General features: G+C 40.7%; 1 protein-coding gene across 2 annotated transcripts in view; it reads right to left on the reverse strand.

The window, feature by feature from the left end:
* Positions 1-9,988, reverse strand: part of LOC102289077 (vascular endothelial growth factor C) — a 10,689-nt gene extending 701 nt beyond the window's left edge. Inside the window, exons 1-6 of one of the 2 annotated variants that reach the window (XM_042214585.1) lie at positions 8,977-9,988; positions 7,027-7,217; positions 5,877-6,007; positions 5,656-5,756; positions 3,496-3,627; positions 2,928-3,129 (exon numbers count right to left, since the gene is read on the reverse strand). In XM_042214585.1, the coding sequence (XP_042070519.1) occupies positions 2,928-3,129; positions 3,496-3,627; positions 5,656-5,756; positions 5,877-6,007; positions 7,027-7,217; positions 8,977-9,064 (845 nt within the window). In that variant the 5' untranslated portion in view covers positions 9,065-9,988. Of the gene's footprint in view, positions 1-2,927; positions 3,130-3,495; positions 3,631-5,655; positions 5,757-5,876; positions 6,008-7,026; positions 7,218-8,976 lie in introns of both variants that reach the window. The other variant, XM_005948381.3, reaches the window with a different exon arrangement.
* Between the last annotated feature and the right edge of the window lie 2,501 nt (positions 9,989-12,489).

The following is a 12,489-nucleotide window of genomic DNA, read 5'->3' on the forward strand; positions in this document are numbered from 1 at the left end:
GGGGGGAGGGGGGGCGTTGAAAACTCTCACTTCAAAATCACAGTAGGTGTACGGTCCTTTGTGAGCCACCTCCTGCGACCACATGTTAAATCAGACTTAACCTTTTAAAGCCCAAACTATGAAGAAATTACCAGAAAATTATTTTTTTCTTTTTGGTAAATGGAGGGTCTGTTGGACCTTATAGCAAATGTTTTAAATAAAATATTTATGTATGTATGTTTAAGTTTTAATTTCTGTTATATTTACATCTGACATGTTTTTCCTGCAAGTTATTGCTTAAGATGTGCCACATACTGGGATGAAAAATGATGTAAAAGTCTCAAAATCCCATATGTGAAATAGGATAAACTAGGCATTAAAGGTTAGGTAAAAAAGTAAGTGAGAAAGTGAGTAAGAAAGGAAAAACTACAAAAAAAAAGTGGAATTAGTTTACAGGCATAGTTCACAAATAGCAAAGTCCGTTCTAAATTACTACTTATCCTTTGTCAAACATAAAAAATGCAAATGTCAGCAAAATAAATTCCAAAACTTAAATGCAGCTTAAGGATTGGTTAATTTAACTTCTATTTTTTATTTGCGCATCTGAATTAATTTGACTTGTGTGCAAACACTTTAGAGATTCTGTAGGAGACATTTACTGTGTACTTAACTAGGAAGAGACAATTTTTTAAATTTAATTTTAAGTTCCTAGGCAACTCCTAAATGAGGTATTCAGGGCATGGCCCCCTGAGAGGAGGCCCTGGGGCAGAACCAGGATACACTGGGGAGATTACATCTCTTGGCTGACTTGGGAATGCCTTGGTGTCCTCCCCGGAAAAGCTGGAGGCTGAGGGAGGTCATGGGTGTCTCTGCTTATGCTGCCCCCATGTTCCGGACCCAGATAAACAGGATGGATGAATAGATATTTTATGCTTTCATATCATTTTAGATTAAAAAAATGAGTAATAATGACTGAATAGACAAAAGGTGGCTAAAATGGAGGCTACAATTTTCCACAAAGAGTGAATTTATTTCAGCCGCCCTAAGCTCAGAAAATGTAGAAAACTGGCATTAAAGGTCACTTGCACGTAAATCCGTGAACTTTACCACATGGAAGGCCACTAATGTAAACGCCGAGGTCTGCGGTTGTGTTTTCTTTGTGCCTGTCACTCCATCTGTCTCTGAGCTGGTCTCTGTCTGCTCTGATGGTTACTCTGCTCACTGTCATCAAGTTCACCCAGTCTCCTTCTCTGTCTCTCTGCAGGCCTCTCGGGTCAGGGGAAGGTTGATCCCTTGCATGCTAACTGTGGGAACCGAGGCATGCACACAAAACACGCAAATATTTAGAATGCCTCAAGTCCATAAAAGGTCACATGGAAACATGTGAGCAAAAGAAAATGGAGGGAGATGCTTGCTTTTTCTTGTGTGGAATGTTTGACGTCTCCATCGAGAGTTGTTTCTCTTAATGCTCTCACTCTTTCCATGGGTGATGGCACCCCAGTGGGTCACCAGCCATTGGAAGCATCACGTGCAGGAGTAGCTCCCGCAGTGTAAGCCACTGTTTGAGGGAGCAAGTATGGAAGTGGCTGTGTACATATTGTACTCAAATTGCAGCACAACAGTGAAAATCTACACCGTGTGCAAACTCTTTCCAAAATAAAACTCCCATATCCGCAATTCTAAAACACTGAGCCAGTTTACCAGTCGTTAGTGCCAAGTTGTATGTTTTCAGTGATTGTTGTAATCACTCTCCAAGAGATCACCTCCTGCTGTGGTTTGAATAAATGATAAATGATTTCCATTGGCACAAACATATTGTCATGGTCTCCATTTCCTGGTTTCTATTTGATTTCTGATCCCTGCTTGGATTTAGCTGATACTGTTCACACTTTGTCACTGTCCCCTTTGTCCTCACTTCTTTGTCCTTCTCTGTTTTGTCTGTGTGTTGGCTTCTTTGTGTGTTTCAAGTATTTGTTTTCCCTCCTTTTATTATTGTCACCTGTGTTCAGCTGTTTTCACCTGTAACTAATCAACCCTGTGTGTGTGGTCTGTCTGATATCCTCGTGTTGGTTATGTACCAGCCATGTTATAGTTTTGCAACTTGGAAAAAAGTCCACAGGGTTAGGTTAGGGTTATGGGGTTAGGATTACGATTTGGTGTGCGGTGTTACAGCGTTTCCACATTTAAAAACTACAACATAACTATATTGTGACTGGTCACTTTCGATGTTGATCCTGGACCAGCATCCAGGAACAACTTTGACACAACAATCAGATTGATTAAACCAGTTTACTGAACTTTGTGTATTTCTGTTTTTTTGGAGAAGGCATTAAAGGCTCAGATTGGTTTATTTAACCCACCTCATTGTTTTATGTTTGTGTCCTTTAAATCTCTTTCAGAGATTTGTGTTCTTAGCCACATGTGTCAGTCAGTGCATTTACATAATACAGAGGAAGTGTTTAGTTGGGGATTTTTCTTTTTACATTGGAACTAAGAAGAGGAATTACTAATTCCAGTGAATTGTTTGGATGACACATGCATAGCAACCAGACTTGGATACTGCTTTTAGTGTGCGTAAGTACACTTTATTGGTGGTTGCATGTTGGATTGTGATTTTAAACCAAGAGGAGGGTATTTTATGTCACATAGAGACAGTGACAGAACAGAAAGTAGTCTGATGCCAGTGGAGGTGTAAGACATCTGTGATTAGTGGTGGATTCAGGTTTTTTAAATACAACAATCAACTATTAACAGATATAATTAAAAACCTAATTAATGTCTTTAATTAAATTTGTCTGTGGTTAAATATTTTCTTTGATCAGATAAGGTTCTCTTGAGTTTAGTTGGCAGACGCCCACAGTGTGGATACCTGAGATGAACAAACCAAACAGCCACTTTGGCTCAAAGCCAGTATCAGGAGTGGACTTCTGACTGCTTTTTACACCTACCTGCAGGTGTTTGGGTTGAACTTCTTGCCCTGCCGCATGCACGACTCATGACTCTCTCTGCACTGACACAGACAAGTATCTGGGTTCAGAGGCTGGTGTCCGGGACATTCTGCAGCGCACACACAGCCGCAGAGATCATCATCCCACCTCTGGCCAGCAGGGCATGACTTCCCCTCGCCCTGACCTTCGCACTGGCATTCACCTGAGAGAAGATCACCGAGAAAACCGAAGAGGGAGAGGGATTTTATGAATCAAAATGAAACTTTATCATATATTGTGTCACACATGCCTGACAGCACTGTCGGGCTAAGTATTTGATGGTCGTGTTTCTACTTGTAAGACATTTGCATGAAGCTATCTTCCCCAAACTTCCCTGTATCTGTGTATTTTTGTCTCTCGAGCTTGCTCATTTACTGTCAGAGTGATGGCTTCATGGAGCATTTATTGTAAACTGCTCACAGTGAATCCAAAGGCTTGAGGAAAACTTAATTCTCAAGAGCTGCACATTGCCATTTTGCACAACGCAGCCAAAACATATTTAAATACAATAAATGAAACCCTTGCTTACAAGTGTTGTGGTCCAGTTTCCAGCCTGGATCACAGCTGGCTTCAGTGAGTCCATTTTGACAGATGCATTCACATGTGGACTCTTCCAGAACCCGATTGGGCCCACAGAGAGCCAGAAGGCCAGAGTCCAGCACTTCTGGAAAACATAAAAAAGTGAAAAATTGTTTTTTTTTTTCTTTTTCAGATTTATGAAATATTGTGCAGAGTCATGATCCCCAGAGGATGAAACACTGTAACTGTGAGGTTGGCATTTTCCCAGGAAGAGAAACAGATTCCTTTAATGTTGTTTCAGGAAGGCCATCCGGTGTTTGGCACTGACCACTGTGGCGATCCCTTACGAATAAGGGAGCAACTAAAACTAGCTCATCTATACAGACATTTGATGGATTGTCATGAAATATGGGTTAGGGTTAGATATTCAAGTTCCCCAGAGGATGAAATCTAATGCCTTTGATGGCCTCCTGATTACATTCAGGTCAACATTTTAATCTGTCCAGTACAAAAGATTCCCTGCAGCTGTACCTTGAACTAAGATTTGACTTCATGGTATGTCAGCTAAACATCAGCCTGTTAGCATGATAGTATTATGTTTGCAGCCTCCCAAAGTTTAGTGTTTTCATGGCTGTCAGTTTGGCAGGCAGCTACAGGAACTGTGGTTAAGTTGCAGAGAGACTGGCATTTTCTTTTCTTGGGACACATACCTGTGGTAAATCCAAAGAAGAGAATAGTTTTTGGTTTACACTTATACTAATGTTGCCTGTGGAAACAATAGTTCAAAGACGGACCTCTCAGTATAGATCAGATGAACAGCTATGAAAATGATAAACAATAATATATGTCAAGAGAGGTTACTTTAATGTAAAAAAGAGTGGTAGGAACTGTAGTTCACTACATGATTGTACAAGTAAAACGGCACAAAAACATTCCTGCTACAAATGAATAGGCAGTACCTCAGGGAAAGATTTGCCACCCAAACGCCATCATCATCACCATCATCATCATCATCTGGGTGTTGTTACTCAGTTTTTTTTATCTGGTTCACATCCCAAAACGTGCTCAGTGGAAGTTTTTTGTACTATTGTGCATTCCACTTCAGAGCCGTGACCCAATTAAAAGGACATGTCTTGTTTAAAGGACATGCCTGAGTTTAAAAAAACAACACTATTTCTAACACGTTGGAGTGTCCGTGCTGTCCATTACGGAGCCCCGCAGGGGACATGGGAGAAAAGAAAATTAAGACGGACTTTTGCGAGATCTCGCAAAACAAACTCGGGATCTCGCAAAGCTTTTGCGAGATCTCGCAAAACTTTTAGCCGCATTCTTCGGACGCCGGCTCGAAGCCGACCGGGAAGTCGAGGCACGATGTGCCGGGAAAGCAGTGTTCCTCCCGGCTGTAGTAGGTCTAGACCTCCCGTTAGCTTCGAGCTAACGGGAAGAATGCGGCTAAAGCTTTTGTGAGATCTCACAAAAGTTTTGCGAGATCCCGAGTTTGTTTTGCGAGATCTCGCAAAACTTTTGCGAGATCCCGAGTTTGTTTTGCGAGATCTCGCAAAAGTCCGTCTTAATTTTCTTTTCTCCTATGTCCCCTGCGGGGCTCCGTAGTCCATACTGCAGAAAGGGTGGGTCAGACAAAATATCAAACTCTGCAGTGAGATTTTGACCCGTGAATTAATCTCTGTTTTTCATGTCATCAAAATGATGCTCAAACTTTGACATCCTCATTTAAAGGCTTTATTTGGAACATAAGTCAGCCTTGTTCACTGGATTTACCACTTTGGTTTGATTTGCCAAAAAGTTTACTCTTCTATGACTCTTTTTCCACCATTGTAGTTCTGGTACCAATGCAGATCCCATTCTGTGTTGGTGCCTTTTGAGTACCAGGGGCTCAAGAGGATTCAGAACCAATTATTATGTTGCGTCATTAGGAGAAGTTGGGGTAGTGGTCTCCTTGGCTCTGGTGCTAGTCTTTTTTCAGTGCAAAAGGGTGGAGCTAGTTCTAGATTGGCCATCTGCGCCACATCAGTGGAAAAACTGTAATTGTCAGTTTTGTCTATAGTGGGTGTCAACCACATGCTTGAGAACCACTGATGGACTAGACTGAATATGCATCAGCATGAGTAGAAAATGACTAATTTGACCAACATGACTCATGCATGCTTACCTGCCTCTCTCTCAGGGTAGTTTATCGTGTCTGCAGAGACGCACACACAGTTTGCTGGATCCCATAAGCCCGAGGCACAGGCACGTTCAGGAGGAGAGCACCTATCAAAACACAGACACGCACTCACGCTATATTATAAATGCATGGATACACAAAAGAGTGAGTCATGAATGGCTGTAAAGGCACCCACACGTCACTCTTCACCTATCACTCCAACTCACAGGCGATCTGTTGCTGCTCGTCTGATGATGGAGCGGAGCGGCCGCTTGGGGAGGCAATCGCATGAAGTGTGGTTGATGAAGGTTACCGTGACAGCAGTGTAATCCAACCTGGACTGGGATCGTTCCATCAGCTAGGAGTGGGAAGAAGAAAGTTAGACGTGCATGTGTGCATAAAAATCTGCATTGTGGAAGGAATTAGTGTTTGTTCTTTTCTTTCCTGTTCTTCTGCTGCAGTACTGCTGATGTTTAGATGCTGATGTAATTGTTGTAAGATTGTGCAACTGTGCGTGACTCAACTGTGTATATTGTCTTAACATCATGTCCATTTGCAGCCAAAGGCTGTCCCACTGGAGTAGGGTGTGTTGTGATACAGACAAGCTGGTTACATAAATGGGCAGATTGGTTTCTGTCCTCTTTCCTGATGCAGTTTGTGGCGCAAGAGCATAAAATCTGGAGCAGAGTGTTAAATAATTCAAGCGCTGAAGAGTGTACAAGATACGGTGGCCCTGAGAGGCCAAACGGCCTGCAACTTAAGAAAACACCAGCAATAAGAAAAACGCTGCAAAAGCACACAAAACACAAAATAGGAAAAATGACAACGGAAATAGGAAAAACTAAAACAGAAATAGGAAAAAAAGCTGATTTCCAAAAGTACAAAGGAAGTGTTTCTGGGGAGACAATAACCCGACGGACCAGTTGTAGGAACCAAAATATGTTAAGTATTGTGCTGGGAGACACTTAAAAAAGTGGAGGATTTATCAGTTTTGTGAGGAAAGAAAAGATGAGAGGTAAGTGTGTTAACCTAACCATTAGCCCAAAAATCTGTCATCAGTATTATATGAATCATGATAAAACACGCCTACCATGTTTTGGGTTCCTGGAACTGGTCCGTCAATGGTTATTGTCCCCCCAGAAACACTTCCCTTATGTTTTTTCCTATTTCCCTTGTTGTTTTTCCCTATTTCTGTTTTGTTTTTTCCTATTTTTCTGTTGTCGTTTTTCCTATTTCCATTGTGTTTTGTGTGCTTTTGCAGCATTTTTCTTATTGCTGGTGTTTTCTTAAGTTGCAGTCTGTTTGGCCTCTCAGGGCAACCATAACAAGATGTTAGATACAAGGAGGTAAAATAGAGACTCCGGGTGCATGGCTTACCGTCTTGTTCACAAGAGCGTAACTTGTATTTGTGCAGTAAAAAGCTTCGTTGTTGCAGCATCCACTGCAACGATGCAGCGCCACACAATGAGGGAGGTAGAATTGACTGGTGGATTCTGGGTATTCTTTAGCGACTTCAATGCACACCTCTCTGGGCTGGCATGAGGTTCGTTGGATCTCCTCCAGGATGACTGAAAATACAGCCAACAATGCATGACAACAGGAACTGCACCCCTCTGTGAAGGCCACACCAGACATCTTTGAACCACACCTTCAGTTTAATTCTAAAATTACTTAAGCACAATCTGAGATGCTTATAGCTTATAGATCCACCTTTAGCAACATTCACTTCAAGCAACGGTATTCTGTATGGCTTTATTAGTCGGTTACATCATTATGGAGGAATTTGGGCCCACGCTTCTTTACAGTGGTGCTTCATTTCATTGAGGTTTGCGGGAATTTAGCTCTCTTAAGTTCCCAGCACAGCATTTCAGTGGAGCTGAGGTCTGGACTTTAACTGGGTCGTTACAACACCTTGATTATTTTCTTTCTCTGTCATTCTGTTGTTGACTTGCTGCTATGCTTGGGGATCACTGCCCCTTACATCATCTGGTTTGGGCCAAGCTTTAGGTGTGGGACAATGGCTTCACATTTGACTCTAGAACACTTTACAGAGGAGTTGATGGTTGACTCAGTGACTGCAGGGTGCGAGGTCCTTTGGCTGCAAAACAAGCCTAAACCATCAGACCTCCACCTCCGTTCTTGACAGTCAGTATGAGGTGTTTGTGCTGATATGCTGGGTTTTCTGTCTATCACTTTGGTCTTGTCTGTCCAAAGCACAGAAGTCTTCTGATTTGTTCAGATGCAACTTTGCAAACCTAAGCCATGCTGCCATGTTTTTTCAGAGAGAAGAGGCCTTCTCCTTAAAACAGTTTCAAACACATCATACATAATTGTACTGCCGTTATCTTTAATATTGAACATGCTAACTGAGACCTGTAGAGTCTGAGGTGTGTTTTTTTCACTCTAGGCATTGCATGGTCTGACCTTGAGGCATCAATTCTTTGGATGAGTGGAGGCTGTCTTGAATGTTTTCCACTGGTGAGTAATCTTTCTCACTGTAAATTGTTTGGAAATGGCTTTGCATCCCTTTCCAGACTGATGGGTAGCAACAATTGCCTCTCTAAAGATCATTGCTGATGTCTTTCTTCCCTGGCATTGTGTGAACACACACCTGAATGCGGCAGATAAGCAAACTTCCAAAATTTCAGCTTTTCTCTAGAGGTGGTCACACTTGTTGATGATCAGTTAATCATGTGCACTTGATTAGCAGTGCCTGGCTGCTACTTCCCCTTTTAATTCTTATGGAAGCGGTAAGGGTGTATTCAGGGTTTTACATACTGCTTCTGCATGTTGGCTTTTTTTTTTTTTTTTGAGGTAGTGAAATATTTCACGTGTTGTTGTTCACATATTTTTCCACATGAGTGTATAAACACCCACCTGAGGATTCAGAAACCACATTTGGGGTAATTCTCGCCACAATTTGTTTCTGCAGAAGCACATTTTTGACACACAGCTGCTCAGTGAACACAACAGTAATTTCCATTGTATGCTGGTAATTATAGGTAGATTCTGTTTGTTTCCCCCTTTCTTCGTTTTTCTGTTTATTAGAGGTTTTAGGGAGAGGAAATCCTCATTCTCTGCAATACCAGCTACTTTTTCTGTCTCCAGTACAATGAAATCCATCTGTTAGTCCTTAAAAAACACAATTGTGTGGTTATGTCACTGCTACATTTTTTCCACTTTGCCAGTCTGTTCAAGTATTTCAGACTGCTGTGATTGAAAGGCTGACATTAGCAGCAATAACACTGTCTTGACTTCCACAAATCTAATGATTCTGAAGAAATAATAATAAACAGACTACCTCTGTGCAAGCACATCAGTGTTTACCTCGCCAAGTGTCATCAACTTTGTAAAGAGCCTCCTCCCTCATCGGAACCCACATGTCCTGATTGTTAGCGTTGAGTAAAGGGCTCATTGAAGATGTGGATAAAGATGATGAAGAGGGGGATGAAGAGCTGTGCCATGACCTCTTCTTTAGGCACTGCTGAATCACACTGTATTCAGGGTATAGGAACTGTAGAAGGTCATCCACACTTTTTATTGTCTCCAAACTGAGCTGGTCATTTGACTGCAACAGAGCATGGGGGGGAAAGAAGAATAGAGAGATTATACTTTTTACATATGTAGTCAGCACAAAGAGTAAAAAGAGTTATGTAGACAGAAAATGAACCTAAAAGATGATAAACAAACGTCACAAATCTTGCAGCTAAGAGGGTGTTTTGGTTGTGTAATAAAATAGAAATTATTTAAAAACACTCTTTTTATAGTTTGGCTTCAGAACGATTTAGTTGTGTATTTTTGGTGAAAAATGGTTTGATACAGTGGAATTTACAGCATGGAGTTTGCTGGTTTGTTCTGGATAAACAGTGAATACCTCAGCTGCCAATGTGTTGTAACATGTTGTTTTTGGCTACTGTTAGTTAAGAGCATGCATGTCCTCTCTTCACCTGCACACACTGCTATTTTTTAATGACAAAAAAAAAAAGAAAAAAAATCCAAAGCAGGAAAATTTAATTTGAGAATACACATAGGGTATACATAAGTCTACAAATAAATACACAGTATATATAGCACTATGTAAAAGTCTTGAGTCACCTTCATTTCTTTGTATTTTGCTAGGAAATTGGGAAATAGGTGCAGCGATTTATTGAAATAACAACAGAGTTTGTGCAATTCTAACAAGCTTGAAAGTCAATATTTGGTATGACCACCTTTATTCTTCAACACAGTCTGAACTTAAGAGAGTTCAGAGTGTGTTGAATAATAAAGGCACACTCTTCTAATTTCTATAAGTAGTCTTCAGGAATAGTTCTCCTGGCTTCTTGAAAGACATCCAAAGCTCTTCTTTGGATGTTTCTGCCTTTTGTTCTGTTCTCTGTCAACATGATCCCACACTGCTTCAATAGTGTTGAGGTCCGGGCTCTGGGGAGGCCAATCCATAACTGATAGTGTTCCACTGTGTGTTTTATGTATCCAGGTATGGTTTTACTGCACTGGGAGTGGGTTTTTCATTGTCTTGCTGAAAAATTAAGGTATTGCATGGTGGATCTAAATCTGATGGCACTTTTTTTGCATACAAGATTCCATCAATTTTGATAGTCCCCAAAACAAGTGGTTGAAATGCAGCAAAACCATGACAGAGGCTCCACCGTGTTTTATAGATGGGCACTCACCGTCCTACCTCTCTCCTAACCTCCAACATATCAGTTGTGATTTGAATGAAACCTTTAACATTTGGATTCATCACTCCACCACATGTGTTGCCCCCTGTTTTCACTCCAGTTCTTGTATAATGTGGCATACCTAAGCCTTTCCTCCCTGTTTCTCCACCTTAAGCCTTCTTGACAGCCACCCTTCCACTGAGATTATTTCTGATGAAGCTTCAGTGAACAGAAGATGGATCAACTGAAGGTCCAGATGCATCTCTTAGGTCCTGTGTCAGGTCTTTGATTGCTTTCCTTCATATTTCTTAAGGACATGACTTTCAGATACGGTTCATCTGCTGTAGATAGGTTTTAAGCCTGGCACTTCTTTTTTCCTCCACTTGTATAGTTTCCCCTAGTTGTTTCAAGACATTGCACATCGTGCTAAAGAGCCATTTTATGCCTGTCAAACTGTGTCATCTTTGGCATTTTTCATAGATTTGGCTACAAAAATGAGAACAAGTTTTGTGTTTTTGTGACAGCTGCTGGTAATAAAGTGCCTAAAGATACAATTTAAAATTGGTTCTTTGCTAAGTTGTCTTTTATGTGCAGACAAAACACTGCTTAATCCCTTCAGTTAGGAGCCTTTTTATGCTTGAATGATTCATAGGTCAGTCTCAACTGGCTTAACAAACAAAAAACATTCATCTGAAAATTAGCAGGTACACAGACAATAAGTGAAAAAGCAGCCAATGTCCAAAGAAAAACTTTGAAAGAACTTCAGAAATCCTGGATAACTATAGCTCAATGGCACTTTAAAAAAACTACAAGAAAGTCTGGCTGCTTAGAAGGAAAATATAAAGAATTGAGGGGTGACTCAATGGTTTTGCGTAGTACTGTATGAATCATCCAGAGTTACTCTACTATAATCTAAAAACAAAAGACAGAGCTGGAAATGAGCATAACAGGTCAGCTTCCATTGAAGCCTCCTATGTAAGAGCTTTTGGAGTTTACTCTAGGACAACACTGGGCCTCCTTAAATAGACAAACGTAATGGAGATTATTCAATGTGGTGGATGAGATCCATACAGTAAATCAGTTTAAAGCAGATATCACTCTATAAACCCTTCCAGCTGTGAGTCATTCCCTTAATGATTTTCCCGCCATCATGATAAACGACTCTCTTCTGTTTTAATAGAGTAGATGAAAGATGAGAGATTAACGGACTAATAGACGCTGCTGTATTATCTGACTAAATGTCAGCAGGGAGTTGGTCTTTGAGTGTCACATTTGAAGTCTTCCTGGGAACATGGGTGGGTTGTTTAATTTTCCAGGCTAAGAGAGAGCAGACTGGCACAGCTGGCACTGCCTAAACAGAAACTGGATCTCTGCAGTGTTATCACTATTTCCATTTATCTCTTTCTGTCTGCCTCCCCCCTCCTTTTTCATTTCCCTCCATCCGTCTTAACAAATATCAACATACTTTACTGTCATTATTAACCTCCCCTTCATAGCAGTTTTTTATGTCCACCTGTTACTATAAATATGGAATTCTGTATTTAGTGTAAAAAAAAAAACTGCATAAAAATCTGTATACACGAAGCTCCAGCTTGATGATCCATGACAACTTCATGGTGGCACTACTGGAAATAAGAGATGCGGTTTTTAGACCATATCTGCTTTTGAGATACCTAAGTTAAAAGAACCAACACTGGTCTTGTTTCCACCTCAGTGAACCCAGAACCTTTAATCCCAGCAACTTTTTTAATGTTCTTTCAGACAGTTGTTTGTCTGTGTTTCTCCCCAGTCTCTAAAGGCCTGTAGACAGCTGTTTTTACACATGAGACTCCTTTGCACTCCGTCATCCCCTGAGCTGTGCTACACGTGTAACTTTTGTTTTGGATGGAAATAGCTGTCAGGTGATATAAATCTATCTGACAGCCATTTTGCACATTTATAAACTATAAAATAGAGCTGAGTGCATTTCTAAAAATATAGTTGATCAACTTCAGCAGAACAGAAAAGAACATACTTGCCCTTTTTGTACGGAATTAATTCATGGATCTTTTGATCTTTTGATTTCCTATTAATCTTTTGACCAACCTAGGTTGCTATTTAAAAACAGTAGAAAGAAAAGTTTGTGGTATATTTACTGTAGAATTGTTTAGCGCTGTACTTCTCATTACAGAGCAGATGA

Source organism: Haplochromis burtoni, unplaced genomic scaffold, assembly GCF_018398535.1.
Source record: "Haplochromis burtoni strain Fernald_Lab_line unplaced genomic scaffold, NCSU_Asbu1 Contig_590, whole genome shotgun sequence".
Taxonomy (NCBI): Eukaryota; Metazoa; Chordata; class Actinopteri; order Cichliformes; family Cichlidae; genus Haplochromis; species Haplochromis burtoni.